Genomic DNA, 19834 nt, shown 5'->3' on the forward strand with positions numbered 1-19834 from the left:
TTGTCAAAAGTCATATCATTATTATTAATGAAGTGAAACAAGGACACATACGATGAAAAAAATAATACATTTCTCCAATTCACTTTTTTCCAACCAGGAAGTCCTCTTAAAATCTTTACCAACTATTCTGACAAGGCAAATACAATTCGTTCCATACCAATCATCCAGTCTGCTACTCAACATGTGTTAGCTATGTGACTCACAGCTGATAACTGCATCTCCATCACCTTTTTAGAATTGTGTTTTGTGTTTTACGTGAATATGTCATTACTGATTTTCTGAGGTGGTTCTTGGGTATTTTACTTTGGAGTAATGAACATGAAACACACGTTTATGGTATATTTCATAAATAAATCAGCATCCTCTACATTACTGCTAATTTAAATAAAATTACGTGTATTACTATTAGGATGTTTCTCTCAAAAATAGGCAATTTTACTTTAATAGTAAATTTTCAAACGTCCATTAAACTAATCTTGATATTTAACTTATTTTGACAAATTAATTCTTTCTAAATGTCTTCTGTCTCCTATTATTTGCACTATTAGAGAAATAAGTTATGAAGTATGCAAAACAGTTTTGTACCTTAAACAGTACATGTACATTAAAGAATTGGGGTTCTGCATATTCACAATGCCATTTAATTATTGCAAGGATGTTGTACACTAAATCCAGTATTCTTTTATTATAAGTAAACAATTGTATTATTATACCATCATGATTTTCCCCCAATTTTATTCTTTCAGCTTTTCCAACAAAATATCTGTTCCAAAACAAATTTTTTGATAAATATAGGAACAAATTCTGAGTAAACACCATTTTTCTTTTGTTGTCGTTGTTAATGGTAGACTGAGAGAAGAAAATGCAGCAGCATATAATATGAACTTAAGTGAAGTTATGAACTTACTAAGCCTGGATTTAAATAAATGGTATCACTTGTATTTCTAATGACAGCCACAATCCTCTTAGTTTGGGCTCAAGACCAGCAATAGTGAATAGAGGTATTTCGAAAGACATATAACAGCTCACTCATTATAATGTTACTAATTAGCATTATTGAAAACTTCTTAGATATCAAAATAAATAGTATATATGTATGGTGCTTGTTGGCGACATTGGCAGATTATTCACTCCACATCCTGGTTCCCGGGCAGTTTTGATCTCTCACAATAATAATCACGGGCATAGTGGCTCGTTACAAAGAAAATCAACAGATTTGGGTTCTAACCTGTAACACTATTAACATATTATATTGTTACAGGTTAGAACCCCATCCCTTGATTTTCTTTGTAACGACCCCCTGTCATCATGGGCAGTAAATTTGAAACATACTACTTCCGGGTCAATCTATTTTTAAGCTGCAATATATACTAGTACATAATGGGAGGTAACTCAAGTTGTGCTATTCAATTCAATTCATTAATGAAAAAATGGAAATAAATAGGTAAAAAGGCAATTATTTATTTTGCAGATGAATATTTATCGAATATTTAACATTCAGCAGCATAAATATGCATTTATTTTATTGATATTTGTGGCAAGAGTGCAGAAAAGGACGACGTGCTTCGTGGGCAGATGGAAATCTGCCCACGAACTTTTATCTGCCCACGAAACCGTCTGAGGACGACAAAACTGCCCACGACCCACCTTAAATAATAGTATATATATATATATATATATATATATATATATATATATATATATATATATATATATATATATATATATATATATATCTATCCATGCGGTACAACAAAATTATAACTGACATGTATCAAACTTGCATAATTTGCATCTATTTCAAATATTTAAGTGCAGCAAACAAAATTTTCCAAACAAAATATTTATATAAGATCACAATATTCATTGTTTGGAATTAAAGTCTTGCATTTGATGATCTGAGTATGTAAATGAAATTATCCATTAATATCCTACCTGCATCATATAAAAACAAACTTTGCATGCAAAACCATGAACATTGTCAAATAAATAAATACAAGCTCACCAAAGCAAATTAACAATCTATAAGCTATTCCATTCAATCTTTTTTAAGAAATACCAAGGATAATATTTTATTAGTGTTAATTTTGTATTATAGATAAAATAGAGTATTGATTAGTTATAATATTGTCTTTTTCTATTGAATATATATCATAGAAAATTAAAAGAATTTGTTGGTCATATCTAGTTTCACAAGCATAATGACTGTCTGTGATGATAAGTACCTAACCAATAGCTGTCTCTGTAATTTCTTGTCAAGTATATTCACATTATGTGGTTTATTAAATTTTGACATTGTGCAATAAATCAATAGCAAAATTATTGTTGCTTATGCATGTTTTAGTCGTAACTTGTTTTTAGTATATAATTGAAAAAGTCTGACAAAGTTAAATACAAAGAACAGTACCACAAACATATTGTAAGGGTTCAATCATTAAAGAGAGTAAAGAATTAACACCAGTAATCGTGACCTATTTTTATATTTTGAGAGTTGTTCAGGAAGACAAAGTTCATAATCATTTCACAAGAAAAATAACCTTAATTTCAAAATAGAGATGTAAATTTGTTATCTTCACTGCAAGAGCATCAACAGCTGGATGGAAAAAAAAATCAATAAAAATCTGATACTCAATCCACTAAATGTTTGGGCATGCAGTAATTCAAATTTTTTATAAAATAACTACATGCTGACCTATTAATGCCATGCAAGGCTATTTTACCTGATGACATTTCCAGAAAACCTGAATTATTCTTGGTGTGGGGCAGTGATGTTATGGTTACAGAACTTGTAGGATTGAGATTGCCCTCATCAAGTGCTTCAAAAAATCTGCCAACTTTACATAATTCCATGTAACTTGAGGGTGTGGTATAAATGTTATTCGAAACTTCTTCTGAGTGACCCATGTGCTTCAGAAAAGTGACCCTCTCTGCTCTGCTGACATCGAGCAATGCATAGTATGTAGAGGCCCTATATCTAACAGATGTTGCTGTAACTTTGCCCGGCTGGATTAGATTGGCAGCCTTGGTGACCTCATTGACTGCGTCCCATCCTCTACAGTGTTCCATGGATCCTTGGGTGTTTGCAAACAGGTAGGGGTTGTTTTTTGCCACTCCAGCATCCTCCCTGATTTCAACTATCTTGTTTATAGCAGCTACAATATTATTTGGTATCAGAAGTGGAACCAATGTCCTTCCTCCTTTCCCAGGCTGGTGAGCCAGCAAATACTGACCAGCTAGGTGTTTCTCTATTGGATCATCTATTTTGCTAACTAAACTTGGGTCTACCCATTCCTTGTTCTTCGCTGACTCCCACTCATTTAATGTCAATCTTGCTGGCTCACCACCCCTTCGAGCATTATAAAGTGTTAGTCTAGTAAGAAGCATGGACCTTAGTCTGTTATATTCGTATTGTCCCCATGTGCTATATGGATCTTTAAGCATTTCTGCAACTTCTACTTCAACAAATATTTTTAATTTCATCATATCATCTTCAATAGGTAGTTCATGTGGTTTCCTCAATACTTCAGCTCTTCTCTGTGCTAATTTCTTTTGAGCACTGACAAAAATTTTCCCCCAATTGTGTTCTAACACAAACATAAACATTTCAATACCTTTCACTTGTTTAATGACAAGCTCTGTATCTTCTTCCATGCCATAATGTCCAGCCATTGATTTGGCTGCGCTTTTGATAGCATAACCTAATTTAAGTTTCTGAGCTGCTTTTTCCTCACCATTACAATTTTCTGTTAAATTTCTAATAGATGCTTCTAAACTCTGAAACCTTGTTCGGTCCAACATGTCTTTGCCAGACAGATCTTTATTTTCTTCTTGCTTTCGAAACTCTGTTAAAAGGTTTGCCAAACTCCTCATGTTACTCATAACAGACTGTTTATTTTTTTGCCCTGAGCTGTACCATTCCTTTTCCCCGTATATTTGTATCAACTTGTCTGTGCGGCAAATGTTTCCTGTCTCATCCATTTTAAAATTTGTTAAAATCTCTGTCTCGAATGAACTAAGAGTTTTATCAGAAAGGTGTGCTTTTGTTTTTGCCTTGATGTATTTCATGTCTTGCTTAGAAACAGGTGATGTTGTTTCCTCTCTGGCATGGCACTGTTTTAAGTGCCTGTAAAAATACTTGTTGTTGTAAAAACCCCTACAATAAGTACACATGGCGAGCTCCCCATCTCCTTGATTTCTCTCTCTTATTAATGGCTTATTTGACTTCATTCGTTGCTGGTTTAATGCAAAAATGGCCTTTTTCCTTAATTTGTCATATGCCTCTGCTCTTGCTTTAAGAGGCAGTTTTTCAATTGCTCTAATTTCTGGCTCATTTTTATGCTTATTTCTAAAATGTCTTCTTAGCTGACTCTGTTCTTTCTTGCAGAAGAGGCACGAACGTTTGGGTTTTTTGTGTTCAATTTTCTCAGTTGAATCATTACTTTTATCAGGCACTGAGATAGCTCTGGTCTACAAAAGCAAAGTCAAACAAAAGTCCAATGGAAACATCATCCCACAACATATGTAATTGATCTATGAAGTGTAATGTACAAACATATAATTTCTCATTTTAGTCCATACAGTGAAAACTTGTAGTTTTATCTTCATAAAAAACATATGCTCAATCATTAACACAATTTTTTATACAGCACTGTGACAAGAACCAGAAAGAGAAGATACCCTCAATACAAAAATTAACCAAATTAATTCAAATGTGAAAGTAGGTGACAGTAACCCAATGTTCACATCAGGGTACAGTATACAATGAATCAAAGCTACCAGGCAATTCTAAGGCAATGTATAAGAAAGAGACCTAAATCAAACAAGTAATAAAAGTCCTGAAGAATGACAGTTAACAATTACCTATTTTGCTTATTCTGGGTGTGAATAATTTTGTTTTTACCAATGTACTGCCTTTTATTTTATCATCTCTAGTCCAACTGTAATAACCCCAAGAAAGCCACTTAAAAATCATTATTACCAATGACAACAATTGGAAATATCTGTGTATAATAACTATTGAGCTCCTTAAGCTGATAGAGGAATTTTGTAATCTGAAATTATGCATTTCTTAAGCAAGAATAACTTCACCATACTTGCTTGATGAAAATGTTTGTCATAGACCCCTGAATACGCTTTAAACACCAAGCTATTCACTAAGCTCAAAGATTCCACATCTGCACCAGAATAAATGGTACAGTTCCAGGAAAATAACTCAGTATGGCCATATAGGACCCATGTTAATTTTGAGTAACATTTCCTCACAAACAGAAGTTTTGCCTTTGTAACTAAATTTGTGTATTGTCTACAAAAAAGAGATGTGGCTACCATGTTGTTTCATTGTCAATATTAGATAATGAATAATAATGTAACCTATATTTCAAACTTGGCATACAAACAAAATGAAAATAAAAACATGTTCATGGAATGCACCTGTCTATTAATTATGAGTTGGTTAACAACTAAGCTGACAGTAAATGCTAAATGTTAATACTTCACAGTTAGGATTGCAATCAAATCATGCTAAGAACAACTCCAGTGTAAAATTATTTTCGCAAGTAGTATAAATGGTAACAAAAGTTGTTTACTCACATTTGCAGCATTGGTATGAACTCCATCTTCTTCCATTTCCTGACATGTTTTCACTTCCTAAAAATAAGGCATCAGAGACTAGAAATTGCTTAACAACTGAAACCCCACTCCATGCCCCAAATGAAACAATAGCACAACTGTTAAATTTGCACAGCATATGCACTTAAACTTTCTCATTAAAAGGCAGAAAATTTACTAAGTCTCTTAGATAAAATTTACTATTTATAATACAACTTAATAGACAAAATAGACAGTCACAAAAAAAGATTTTTTTAAGAAGTTTCTGACAGTCCAATTCTGAATTTCTATCTTACATCAGGAAAAAATTATTTTTTCCTCAATATTTTATCACTTTAGAAATTTGACACGATTCAGACTTTTAAAAGTTTTGATTAACGCTTTGTAAAGCTAAAACCATAAAATAGAATGCTAATGCAAATTTTAAAAAAAACTGTCCTTAATGTGATCAAATGTTTTAAAAACATGTGCATAGTCCAAAAAGCAATGACAACCACAATTTGGTAACAGTGATGACCAAGCATCAAGAAATATAATTTCATACTATAATTAGAAATTATTATATTTGTAAAAATTTCCAAATCATTATGGGTAATACATACATTTTCATCCCTCTTGTTCTTCTCACTTGTCAAACTGACATCAAGATCCTCAGACATCTGTTCAACATAAAAAATAGGTTTACATTTACTTGCATTTTGTTGCAATAATTAAATGACACATATTTCAACTATAATTTTTCTGAACACAAAGAAATAGTTATATTCAATGTATAGAGCAGAATGTTTACATAATCTCCAAAGCTTAGACTATATGTACACTAATAATAAATACACTTTATTCTCTTTAATGATATAAGTCTGAGACTCTGGACAAAACTACAATAGTGAAAATCGGTTTTGTTGTTTTTGGTTTAATTTCACAGTGCAGGATAGGCCAAGCCAGTATATCTGCTGGTGGATGAACCATTGAATAACCCAAATAATAACCACACACCCAAATGAAGCTACTGCCACCTTTTTCACATTGGCAAAGACCAATCAGCCATCCAAGCCCAGTTTAAACTGAATTTAAGAAAAGGCTTAAATAGATAATGGGATTGGTATTGATCATCTGATTTACATTGGTATAAAAGGCAAACGCCCCAATATGACACTGGCCTCAGACTGAAAGACATCTATGTCATGATAATTTACAGCTATTTGGTAGAAAGTGGTGCTAGCAGACAGGTTGTTGAACAGTATTGCAAATCTGAATAACTTCACCTGGACTAGGTTGTAAAATAGTATCTTACATACTAATATAATCTGTGTGCATGCTAGGATTATCACATCATACTAACTTTTATTGGAGAATCTCGTTAGATATTTACAATGTAAATGTGAAGTTTTGTGTTGAAATGGATTGGTGGTAGGAGGTGAGTTGCCATGCAATATGGCCAGACACTAACACAAAGAAAGGCTTGCTTATTATTTTAATCCTTACATTCTTGTCCGGAATCCAGTCTGGATCTATCATGATGTCATCAAAATGTTCAGAAATCTGTTTAAAATAAATAAGAAGAGATAAAGATGACGGTCTAATCTCAGACTTGCCTAAGTAATTATGAAAATCTGAAAGTAACTAACCAATGTGATGGCACAATATTTATGAATAAGGATTATTTGGCAGCAGTTCAGTGTTTCAAATATTTTCATTGTATAACCAGAGACCCCGTTGATAAAAAAATCATAAGAAATATGACATTATGATGAATAAAACAGGATTAAGGGTCATTTTTATGTTTTTTGGGAATAAGGAGTTACATGGTAATTTTATATTACTTCAAAAACTCTGTCTTGAGCTAAAACAACATTTTTTACATCTGAGATTTGATTAAAAGTAGAAGTAAATTTAATGGATAAACATAGCAAATAAAAGCATCACATAGTTATTCTTCTGATACAAACCTGTCAAATATTGATGATATATGGCAATATGGTACATCCTCAAAACCAAGATTTGGTGCAAATTAAGAAAAATAAATTACGGCTGAACGATTTGTTAATACCGAGACATTTCAATCATTGTTATAAAAACAAGTCATATCCCCAAACTAAAATATTGTGTATGTATTACATAACACCTCATTCATACATTTCAGATACTGCTATCAGTACAATGGGGATGTAATTGAAAAGGACTTAGAATGTACATAGATTTGATTGGGTACATCCACAAACACCAATGATGTAGATGAAAATAACTAGTTATTTTCCAGCATAATTGTGAAACACATAAATATGGATGGAAAATTCTTACTGAACCATGTAAGATTAAATGGCGATTTATTAGGACTTGATTTGCTAATACTGATGACATATTTCTGTGTGGAAGACAGCTTAGAAAAATATATTTTCTTACCATGTCACTTTTCACAGAGTCCATTACAATATCTAGATTTGACACCTGAAAAAAATCATAAGGAATGATAGAATTCAAGAATTTGTTTGATTTAGTTGATAAGACTTTAGATCATCAAGTAAGTCCCTTCTGAATATCAAACTGCAGGAATAGTATATGCCAAAGTGAAGGGGAATAAACATTTACAAGCTGATAGAATGATTTTTCTTGGAATTTCAGCACTAAGTACTTTAGTTACTTATGCAGCAGTTCATGAAAATTGGGAGCATAAAATATCGAGTAATATTTGGCAGACAGGTTCTATGTACTGACATAAAATTTTGAATGCGGCAAAAGTGTATGTGCTTCTTACTCAATGAAAATGACAATACTGTTACCAATATGTGGAACTTACTCAAAAAAGCTCTTAATGCAACTCCAGCATGTGTCACTTAATAAATGTGCGAATGTAACTACTCTGTGGGACTTAGGAAAAATGTTTATGCAGTTACCATGTTTGAGGGACTTTTGTAATACTTCAGCCAACTTTTGTGATCATTACAAGACTATTTTAATGAATACGGGGGCAAAATGGATATTAACTTACATTTGGGATTAAATCACTGTCAACTTCATCCATATTAACTGCAGTGATCTAAAACAAATAATATTTATGAATGTTATTTATTTTACAAGAGCTATATAGTTTATGCAGCAGCCAAAGTAAGGAAAAAGGGATGTGACTATGATACACATAAAACAATCATTCCGTAGATTTATTGCCATTTAAAGATGCATGTCACTGACTTTCAACTTTCATTAATTTTTTTGTCGGTTACAAAAGCATTGGAACAAGTCATGTTGAAAGTATAAGTCATTACATTATCACAAAAGACTACTATGTGGTCTTTTGAAAAGAAGTATGAATCTTATAACCCTCCTACATCTTTGTATCTGATGCCTATCATACGAAAACCATGATGCTATGAATGCCAATGTTACTTGCATTCTTATACACCCAGGCAAGAAAACATGTATTTTTTTTATAAAACCTGTATTGATTTTACACACAGGAAGAGACCCACAAATACAGTTATATATGCATTATATTATATCAAGGTGGCAAAGCTGATGTTGACTTACATTTGTGAATAGATCATTTGGAAAATCATCCATATTTTCTGCAGTGATCTAAAAAGCAGAACAAAATTTACTAATGTTAATTAGTACCATGAAGCTGACTTGATTAGCCCCATTTCCTCCATCAACATTCTAGACCATTGATTTAAAAATCATTAGTGGATCAAAATATTGTACCACATGCATAGATTTAAATATTTCCTTACAGCACCTTGACATCATGGAATTGTAGAGTATGTGAAAGTAATATGCAGTAATATGCAACACAAGTTCTGGCCATTATACAAAACTGCATAAATATTAAAAACAAATGGATTAAAGCAGTAAATTGCCAACAAAAACATTTAAAAGCATAAGAAATAACCATAATCATAGCATGAACCTTTTCATAACTAATATGTAAACACTTCAAAGTTGAAAGATTAATCTGATTTAATAAATGTTTTTAAAAAATTGTTATCATTTTCTTTTATTTATTTAGTTATTTATTTCTTGTTTTATTTTTATCATCCATCTGAAAATCAAATTATCCAATTTAAAAATGATTAAATAAATTGCAGCATAATAAATGGTCTAGACCTATACAAAATAATATATGAAACTTTATTTACTATTTACATGTATCTCGAATCATATGTTTTAAATAAATTTAATAACATTCAACTAAAACTATCTAAGTGAAAACCAGGTAAATGAAAAAGAAAACTGGAGCACATAAGTGCAAAAATAAAACTTAAATATCCATAAAAATGCATACACAAATAATATCCTTCAAAATAAATTGAAAATTTCACCAATATGTATTGACGAATTGTAAATATTCACAGAGCACAAGGTAGTAATAAAAATCATAAATCAACATATTACAAATTACATATAATCTCTAATTCAGAATAACAGATGACAATTTATGAAGCTATTAAACAAAACAACGGAACAGTGCACATGGTTGAAAGTTAGTTGAATTTCCAACCTGTATAATTTTACATACTTTGCATACAAGTTTTTCAATATTTAGGGTTGCGTCTTCTTCCTGAAATAGAGAAGTAGATGCATACCCAAATTAACTGTTTTTGTAATAATGTATATGTGAAAAAAAGCATGTATGAAATAATAATTGAAGAAAATGAAGAAAATAATTCAATTGATCGGATCTTGTATAAGTCAGTTCAAATGTATATAATTCCCATTCTATGAAGCAAATGTTCTCCAATACCTATACAATTTACTCTGTACAAAAGTGATATGAGTATAGTCAGTAACAATATAGATAATGTGACAATGCTAATATGCATATCTACTAACACAAACCTAGATTTCTAGCTTGTGTCTTCCATAATGTGTGATATATACTAACCAACAGATGGAGGAACATGTATATTTACCACATAACCCCATTGCTAATCCAAAAGATACAAATGAGAAAATATATTTTATAATGAGCAATTTTTTAAAAATGTTTCCATTATGATCTTGCATACTACATATACCGAGAAGAGATACTCCAAGCTTACAAGAACTAAATAATAAGCTTTTACATTTTTGGGCCAGGTCCAGCTGGTCTTTTATGGTCCGAGATAATTTCAATGAGTATAATATTTTTCTATGAAATTTACAAGTGACTCATTTATTAATGTACATGTCTCCATAAGAATATTAAGAATATTTATACAATACTATTTTATCTGTCAGAATATTTAAGAGAAAGAAATAGGTGAACTCTTGCTCAAACTCTTCCATTATATTCCTGTGTGCTACCCATATTTGCACATTAAACCTGGAAGTTTTGCTTTCCTACCATGTATGTTGACTGTAATTGAATCTGCTGATGTGATACCAGAGCAAGATGCTGAAATCAAACAATTTTATCACTTTAAAAAAAATGAAATATAATTTCATATCATGTATAATTACTGGTAAAAAGTAAGTACATGTAATGTCTCTCCATAATCAATCCTTATGAGGCTGAATAGCTGATTATCTCTGACAACTGAGACATAAATACACATCAATAATCCCAATAACTCATTCTCTGAAGCAGATTTAACACACTGTTAAAAATGGTGACTGTAAATATATTCTTAGTAAGCAAAGTACTGCAATAATTCTTACTGTGATTCAGTCACATGCCAGCTATATTTTCTTGGTTTTCTAAAGTCATTGTAAGGAGTATGACAAAAGAGATTTAGTTCATTAAACACTATCTTCATCAAGCTGAACTATAAAATAAATTTTAGTATAGGAATTAAATAATACCTGTTTCAGACTTGTATATGTGCACCTGCAGACTTCACAATATCTATTTTTAGTTGCAGGTTTTCTATCGGGTGCTAAAAACACACAAAAATGTAATTAGCATCAATGATTCTTTTAAGTATCTTTCGACTTATGGTTATCTTGAGATTGGACTTTTGGGATATGTTCCTACAATACTTTTTTGATGATTATGATCATTATCATTTAAAATAGTTTTGTGAGGAACTGCCATTGTTTATTCCATGGTTAATATATAAAATAAAAAATCAATAAATGACTAAAGAAATAAATACTGATCCATCATTGCAAACAATAAAGTACAAATCCATGAATTAAATAAAACAATTAAAATTGTTGCCCATGAAAATAACCAAATTGAAATTATTTTTTAATACGATGTTTGCAGGGCTTCCACTGTATGTGTGCCAATGTTAGTTACAGTCGAAAAGAGTTGTATCAACCCTGAAAGTCATTTATGACTTTGTCATTTTATAATTTTCATGTCTGTTATAAAGTGCACAAACAAGATGCATAAGCAAATGGAGCTTACATTGCTTTAGTTACGACATATGATATTAAAACATAGATATGGAGCAAATGGTAGCTGATGAGAAGAAATATGATTTTAAAAATTCAGAATAATGAGAGAGAAAAACATTACAGTAGAAACCAAATAAGAAATTTATGCTAACAAGGATCTTCTTTTGAGTCTATACTGACATAAAGTTTTAATTATATTGCTCATTAACATGCTTATGTGCCTTTTGTTGTCCATCTCTTTTAATTAAAAGCATTAATTTTTGTTGATGTATCTTTTGTAAATGTCAAAGACAAAAGTGTATAATTATTTGGATGAAAGTACCCCAAGTTGCCACTTCAGTAAAGTCCTCTGGTTTCTGAAAAACACTGAACGTTTTCCACAGCGGAGCAAACTCTCTTGAGTTGTCTTCTACTTTAAGAATGATCTGCAATTTATTCAAATGATGTTCATGTTTGATGACTGACATACAATTTAATGTATGGGATCATCAAAAAACTAACTTAAATATGGATCCAAATGAAAAATACACATGAATTAGTCATAACTGTCTAATTCTTATCAGACATCAGTACATATGATAGATAATGTTAATATTACAAACAGGACAGATAGTATCTACTTTGAATTACTTAAAGTTAAAGTCTTCCTATGCACAAGATTGCACATGAAAGGAAATTAAGAGGAATGGTGAGCTATTTTCTCACATACATGTACATAGATCTCGCCACCTCAGCTCAATGTCACTTAAGTATGATTGCTAATTAAGGCAACTTGTTCAACCTTGGATGTGTCCCATCATAATGTTACAGCTGAATGTGTCCCATCATAACGTTACAGCTGAATGTGTCCCATCATAATGTTACAGCTGGATGTGTCCCATCATAATGTTACAGCTGAACGTGTCCCATCATAATGTTACAGATGAATGTGTCCCATCATAATGTTACAGGTCCTAGGTCTTCGATTTCTTTTTATCAGAGTGTATTTTCTATAACAAAATTTCAGCTGTATCTTACTGATTTTACTCTTTTGGCCCATATATTGTATTCCCTTTTGAAATACCTAAACCTATTTGGCACGATATAGCCAGTGATGTACTGTTGTGTCATTAACCTTTTACACAAATGTGATCTCTGTCATCTTTCTCTCACTTCATGAGGAGAGTATGGTAAAACTGCTTTATTATTAAACAAGCAAGAATTGTTTGTATAACAAATAGATGGACAAGACATTTACCACTCATAAATGTTTGATGGAGATGGAAATTTTAAAGCACAATAGACAACTGGCAGACCTGACCTGACAAAAATGTGTATTCTGATTAGTTAAATGTTCAGTTTCCAATTAACACTAGTGTTAATTTCTCTTCATCTTACCTGATCACTGGCTTCAGCACCATTTTCTTCATTACATATCAATGCATCACCAGGGAAAATGTCTTTTGAAGCTCTGTATATTAAGTACATTTGTCCATTAATAACAATAACTTCTCTGTACACATTAGCATTGTTACTGTTCTTTTGAATGCGGCAGCCAAACTGTCTCGATAATGTTGAGTCAATGCTGCAATTAGCATCAAATGTGCAGTTTTTTTAGTATGATATGAAAAAAAGGAGAAATAATAAGAATATATTTAAGATGGCCATCATGGTTGTGGTTTTAGATATCATAATGGCATAATTTTCATTTAGGACCAAGTAGACATTATAGGAAATCTTTTACAGAAAAACCCATGTCATTATAACCATTAAAGTGTGCAAAAAAGGTCACAATATTAAATCTTTTTTGTAAGAATGAGTTACTTTAATTTAAAGGTGTCTAGGTAATAATTTTCCCTAATGTATGCGTTTGAGGGTGTAATTAACAAATACATGTTTTTACAAAATACAAAAGCCTTTAAATTAGGTCAAGTGATAAAGTTGTCATATATTTAAGTTAATTTTGTTCAGATGAATCTGCATAAAAGCCTCATTGGAAAGCAGATAACAAATTGTAAAATATGTCCCCCAAAAACTGTTGTAATGGACATAAAATCTATTCATGCCATCATGCAATTGCAGCATATAAATATCGAAAATAGCAGGATTTCAATTAGTGCAAAGCAAAGCCTCCAATTAAGAAAAGTCAAAGTCCAAAACTTTTAAAACATATAAAAGAAGAAGACATATTAAAATAACTGATGCTTCTTTAAAAATAAAAAATACCATCTTACTGTTGCCTAACAAACATAATAAAAGGGAGTATTCTATATTTTTAAGGTACCAAATGGGAAGGGGAGGTGTACATTGATAGGCTACTTGGAAGGGAGTATTCTATATTTTTAAGGTACCAAATGGGAAGGGGAGGTGTACATTGATAGGCTACTTGGAAGGGAGTATTCTATATTTTTAAGGTACCAAATGGGAAGGGGAGGTGTACATTGATAGGCTACTTGGAAGATAGCATTCTATATTTTTAAGGTACCAAATGGGAAGGGGAGGTGTACATTGATAGGCTACTTGGAAGGGAGTATTCTATATTTTTAAGGCACCAAATGGGAAGGGGAGGTGTACATTGATAGGCTACTTGGAAGGGAGTATTCTATATTTTTAAGGTACCAAATGGGAAGGGGAGGTGTACATTGATAGGCTACTTGGAAGATAGTATTCTATATTTTTAAGGTACCAAATGGGAAGGGGAGGTGTACATTGATAGGCTACTTGGAAGATAGTATTCTATATTTTTAAGGTACCAAATGGGAAGGGGAGGTGTACATTGATAGGCTACTTGGACAAAACTAAATGATTATTAACTCTATTAAAGACTATAAATTATACTAACCACATTTTATCACCCTTATGTTCAAAAAACAGCAGCTGACTCTTAAGTCGTCTCCTGTCATAGTCGTTTTGTCTTACAATGCTATTATTGTATGATAGCAATGTTCCAGGGTGCTCCAACACAAACTGGCCCTTTGCAATTGATTTCAAGGAGATGACTGTTTTATCTGGAGGTGAAATGACAGTATTTAAAGATAGGCTACAAAATGTACTTTTGTGGCACTGCTACCAGCATTAATATCTTGCCGGGTAATACAATAACAGAACCCTGTAAATCGGTTATATCTTCTAGTCATAAGAGTAAAATACTAATTACTGTCCTATGTCAAATTCTCTTTTGACTAGGTTCGCTGTTTAATGGTTTAAAGAAGGATGCTATCATTACCAGAACAATATTTGTATATTAAAATATAGTTCATCATGGAAATTTATGCAGCAACTCACATGACATCAATAAATTATCCTGTCTTTCCCAATTTTACGTTGTACATTAATAGCACTGACAGTCAAAATCACCAGTAAAAGCTCCATTAAATATCACTGCATCCAATAATGTAGCACACATATAATGAAAATCCTGAAAAGCCAAAGTTAAAGTTGTTAATATTAATTTAATTTAGCATATGCTAATATACACTGAAATTAGCATATTAAGGGTCAAATATACAAGGAAAATAAGCATGTCAAGAGTGCAAATATGCAAGGAAAATAAGCATGTTAAGAGTGCAAATATGCAAGGAAAATAAGCAAGTTAAGATTGCAAATATGCAAGGAAAATAAGCATGTTAAGATTGCAAATATGCAAGGAAAATAAGCATGTCAAGAGTGCAAATATGCAAGGAAAATAAGCATGTTAAGAGTGCAAATATGCAAGGAAAATAAGCATGTTAAGACTGCAAATATGCAAGGAAAATAAGCATGTTAAGAGTGCAAATATGCAAGGAAAATAAGCATGTTAAGATTGCAAATATGCAAGGAAAATAAGCATGTTAAGATTGCAAATATGCAAGGAAAATAAGCATGTTAAGAGTGCAAATATGCAAGGAAAATAAGCATGTTAAGAGTGCAAATATGCAAGGAAAATAAGCATGTTAAGTGTGCAAATATACACGGAAAATAAGCATGTTAAGAGTGCTAATATGCACTGAAATTAGCAGAGCAAAAATAGTACACAGGGTGCTGATAAGATAAATAATTGTTCAATGAAAAATATGAAAAGTATTATTAGCTACCTTAATAAGCTTGCTTTAGGGTCCAAAATATACACCCATTACAATGATATTGTCAATATTGTACAATAATGGCCAAAACTGCTTCCGCTGAAATTGATGGTATTTTTTTTTATGTATTACAGACCAAAATATCTAATCCTTAAATTGATGGTATCAATATTATGCAGGACTCGTTGGCCTAATAAGAATATTAAGCAAAAGGCTCAGATACTAAACATTTTACTATGAAGAAAACCGAAATTCCCAATTAAAGCTATATTATTTATTTTAATAGCTCAACAATATGCCTTACAAATGCTGAGTACAAATATTTTTGTTCATCTATTATCATACTTGAAACTGATATACTTGAACTTGCCTGTTTACACTTTATCAGCCTTACATATCATTTCATTCCGAGTCCTAAGGTAACATCTGATACTAAAATATTTTGGACCCTGTCAATTAAAAGCATTAGTACAAGAAGCAGCAAATTATAAGTGTGTGCTGTTGCACATGCAACATGTGCTTACTTAGATTATCAATGGTTATAGCACACCTGAAAAATAAAATATTGGCAAAAACAAAGCATCATGTCAGAAAAATATAAACATTTTATACTATACTCATCTTTATTAATATGAATGAAATATTTTAGTTTCAGGGCCACTATTAATAGTGATACATATGGGTATAAGCAAACTGATGATAATACATTCAAATAATAAATTATTTACTTTAATAATTATAATAATGATGAAATAGAATTTTGGGGTCAATATTACAAACGGAGGTAGAAGATAGAATTAGTATATATATATATATATATATATATATATATATATATATATATATATATATATATATATATATATATATATATATTTATATAAATGTTGAGCTTTATTATATTTATTTGAATAAAGTTTCACAAGCGTTACGTTATTTATTTGAATAAAGTATTTCTTTCACAATCATGAAAAGAATCAATCCCGTCCCAGAAAAAAAACAACATTTAAATCAAAGATATTTATGGAGTAAAGTATAAAAATGTTTATCATGATACTTATTTGACAGTGCTATGGATGGAACAGCATCTGATTCAATGTTTCTTCAACCAACAACTGCTATAAAGGAGTAATGACTGTAATTTAATTTAAAAATAATGAAGGCAGTATGCAATATGCTAATGTGACTGAAAAATATAAATAGCCACAAAGTAAAAAGTACATCCTTTCATGTGCAGACAATCTGAAACACTCTATACTGTAAGAAAGACAAATATGTAAATATCACATTTAACATTATTTAAAAAAATGAACAATAAAAGTAGTCTTATATTCCAGTTATTATGCACATCATACAAAGTGTGCACAGCATGATTTTTTTGGGTTCATGCTTCATTGAACATTAAAAAATAAATGGCCAATCCTTATAATTAAATTCAACTGCATAAATAGTTAAATAGACTCATATTTTGATAACATTCTTTTATTTATTCAGATTTTGAACTTCACTCTCATTAAGGCACAATAATTACATAACAGTGAATCACAGTGATATATTTACAACTAATCAGAGAAAGTTTTCCAGTTCACTGGCTTTTATAAATTATCTAATACTAAACATATCAAGTGACTGCATAGCTCAGATTGTTACAGTGGCGTCAATAATATGAATGTCCTGGGTTTGAGTCCCAGTGTAAACAGATTATTGTTTTTTTGTTTGTTTTAATATAAAGACTAAATTTTAAATTTCCATATTTTAATGGTATACAGATTTCAAATAACTGATTAATACACACATACCAATGAGTATCTCATGGAAATATCATGTCTTAACAAGATATGTAAGCAGATGATGCTTATTTTTTCTTTTAAAGTGTATATTACTTGTAGCATTAGCAAAGATATCTCTTTTTTTATAAACAATGTCCAGTGCTCGTAATTAAAATCTTAAGTAAGAATTATGACTTAATCATCCCATATTCTAAATATAGTCTTCATTCATCATTATGTACAGAAAAGTAGTACAGGCAGGCATGGCTTAAAAAAAGTTGGGTTCATTCAGGTATGAATCAAACAAAATTAAAAAGGGACTTTTTATTTTTAAAACACTGTATATAATATATTCGAATATGTACTTGAAGCAATGGGCTAAACCAGCTCAGTTAGAAGCAATTTAAATTATTCATGTACTGGACAAAAAGCCAACTCAATTACATGCACAAATCGATTTTGGAACTTTATTTACTTTTGTGCATGTGTCTGATTTGGATTTGTAAAATGGCTTTAACAATTTTTCAGCCATATCACTATGATGTCGGCAATGTGGCAGTTTACAGTGATGTCTAGCACTTGGGCATCAGGCACAAACATGTGGAATCATGTCCCACCTAGTCACATTAACCTGTTAATGCTAAGCGCCAACCCAGCCAGCTGCTAATACCGTTTTTTGGCTAAGTAATTGGTAGGCCTGGGTCAGGGTTGTAACCCACAACCTACTGCATCTAACACAGATGTCAAAGCCACTAAGATTACTGGAGTGGTTCAATGTATAAAAATAAATTCACCCAGGGGTGCAAAAAGTGCAAGGGTCGTCAAGAAAAAAATAGATAGTCAGCCAAATATATTTTTATATTTTCTGTGGCATATCGATTGCAATAAATATTACCGATTACATGCATTTATCTTAAATGTAAACAATGTATGAATTTATTTCATTATCTTTTCAACTAAACATCACCAAAGTTACATATATATAAACATTGATTAAGATATTTAGAAGCGAGTCAAAGTCAAGTTGACCACAATTACTTTTAATGTTAATGCTTCCCTGAATACCACATAAATAAAAAGATAACAAAGTAACTTTTAAAAATGCTGTCCATGCAATAATATAACAAGTAAATATGTTGAAATGGCTGCTACATAATAGCATGTAAATAGCATCCCTTTTAATTTTATTAAGACTATTATTCTATGCAATGTCTTTGAATGTAAACTTTAATGCTCATTTACTGTTTTTCTGCTTCAATTACCATTACTTTATTTAAAACTCCAAAAGTACAGGTGAGTGTAAGAGCATATAAGTATGCAAAGTCTCCATGTCACTGAAAAGATTATTATTTTCTTATAAATTTAATTAACTAAAGGTGTTCAAATAATGTATGTTAACCTGATGAATACATGTAAAATTACCAAAATACACACAATATTATACAAGATGGAGAAGAAAAAAAAAAAACAGACCTCGTGATGAATCAGATTCAAGTATTCTGAATCCTGGTGGATCCTTCTTCTGAGTCACCCATTCAATTATTACATAATCATTAGCAGCCATCATACCATCATACCAGACTGAGCTGTGGAAATGGAAATAATAGTAATAATAATAATAATAATAATACTTTTCAATGCAGATATAATTTGTAAGTGTAAAAAATGTATCATGTTCATATGCAGTGTATTTTAGCCATAATACCTAAAAGAGCAGTGTAGAAACTGTACATCATAAATAATTTTAATTGATAGGAGTACCTAGATTACAGTAATGTAATTGCAAATTGATAAAAATCCTGAATCAGCTAGCACTTAAAATACAGTTTTCTAAACTAACATTTGAGATAATAACTGTAGCATATACCTGAAACTACATGTCTTCACACTGTAGTATCTGTTCTAATTTCATTGTTGTTGATAAAACATTACTGCAACTATGCACTGATGGAAAAACTGAAGCATAAAAGTCAATAAATGAATGAGCTAGACCCTTCTTTAAAACCAAATCGGCACAGACATGAATATGATGATATGCATGAAATGTGCATGCATCTATTTTTAGAATGAGGGACTTTCTTAATAATTTTGATATATGTG

At 31.1% G+C, this 19834-nt stretch overlaps 1 protein-coding gene across 1 annotated transcript; it reads right to left on the bottom strand.

Moving 5' to 3' along the window:
• Positions 1-2607: 2607 nt before the first annotated feature.
• LOC149774618 (uncharacterized) lies at positions 2608-19298 on the bottom strand. The gene is made up of 14 exons (XM_089944949.1): positions 19208-19298; positions 14747-14912; positions 13303-13489; positions 12248-12350; positions 11386-11459; positions 10928-10978; positions 10121-10162; positions 9133-9180; positions 8597-8644; positions 8011-8055; positions 7093-7149; positions 6210-6266; positions 5590-5646; positions 2608-4467 (listed from the first exon to the last, which is right to left on the bottom strand). The coding sequence occupies exons 1-14, from the start codon at positions 19296-19298 to the stop codon at positions 2629-2631; spliced, it is 2865 nt and encodes a 954-aa protein (XP_089801075.1). The 3' UTR covers positions 2608-2628.
• Positions 19299-19834: the final 536 nt, after the last annotated feature.

The sequence above is a fragment of the Sinohyriopsis cumingii genome, unplaced genomic scaffold (genome assembly GCF_028554795.1).
Source record: "Sinohyriopsis cumingii isolate HCF-2022 unplaced genomic scaffold, ASM2855479v2 utg000160l, whole genome shotgun sequence".
NCBI lineage: Eukaryota > Metazoa > Mollusca > Bivalvia > Unionida > Unionidae > Sinohyriopsis > Sinohyriopsis cumingii.

Bases quoted from the DNA above. Each gene is read 5' to 3' on its own strand.
- LOC149774618 (XM_089944949.1), bottom strand. From the start codon at position 19,298: ATGGCTGCTAATGATTATGTAATAATTGAATGGGTGACTCAGAAGAAG. The intron at 9,181-10,120 runs GTATGTAAAATT...TCTGCTTTTTAG, and splicing joins TTGAAAAACTTGTATGCAAA to ATCACTGCAGAAAATATGGA. The intron at 4,468-5,589 runs GTGAGTAAACAA...TTGCTTTTGTAG, and splicing joins TTCATACCAATGCTGCAAAT to ACCAGAGCTATCTCAGTGCC.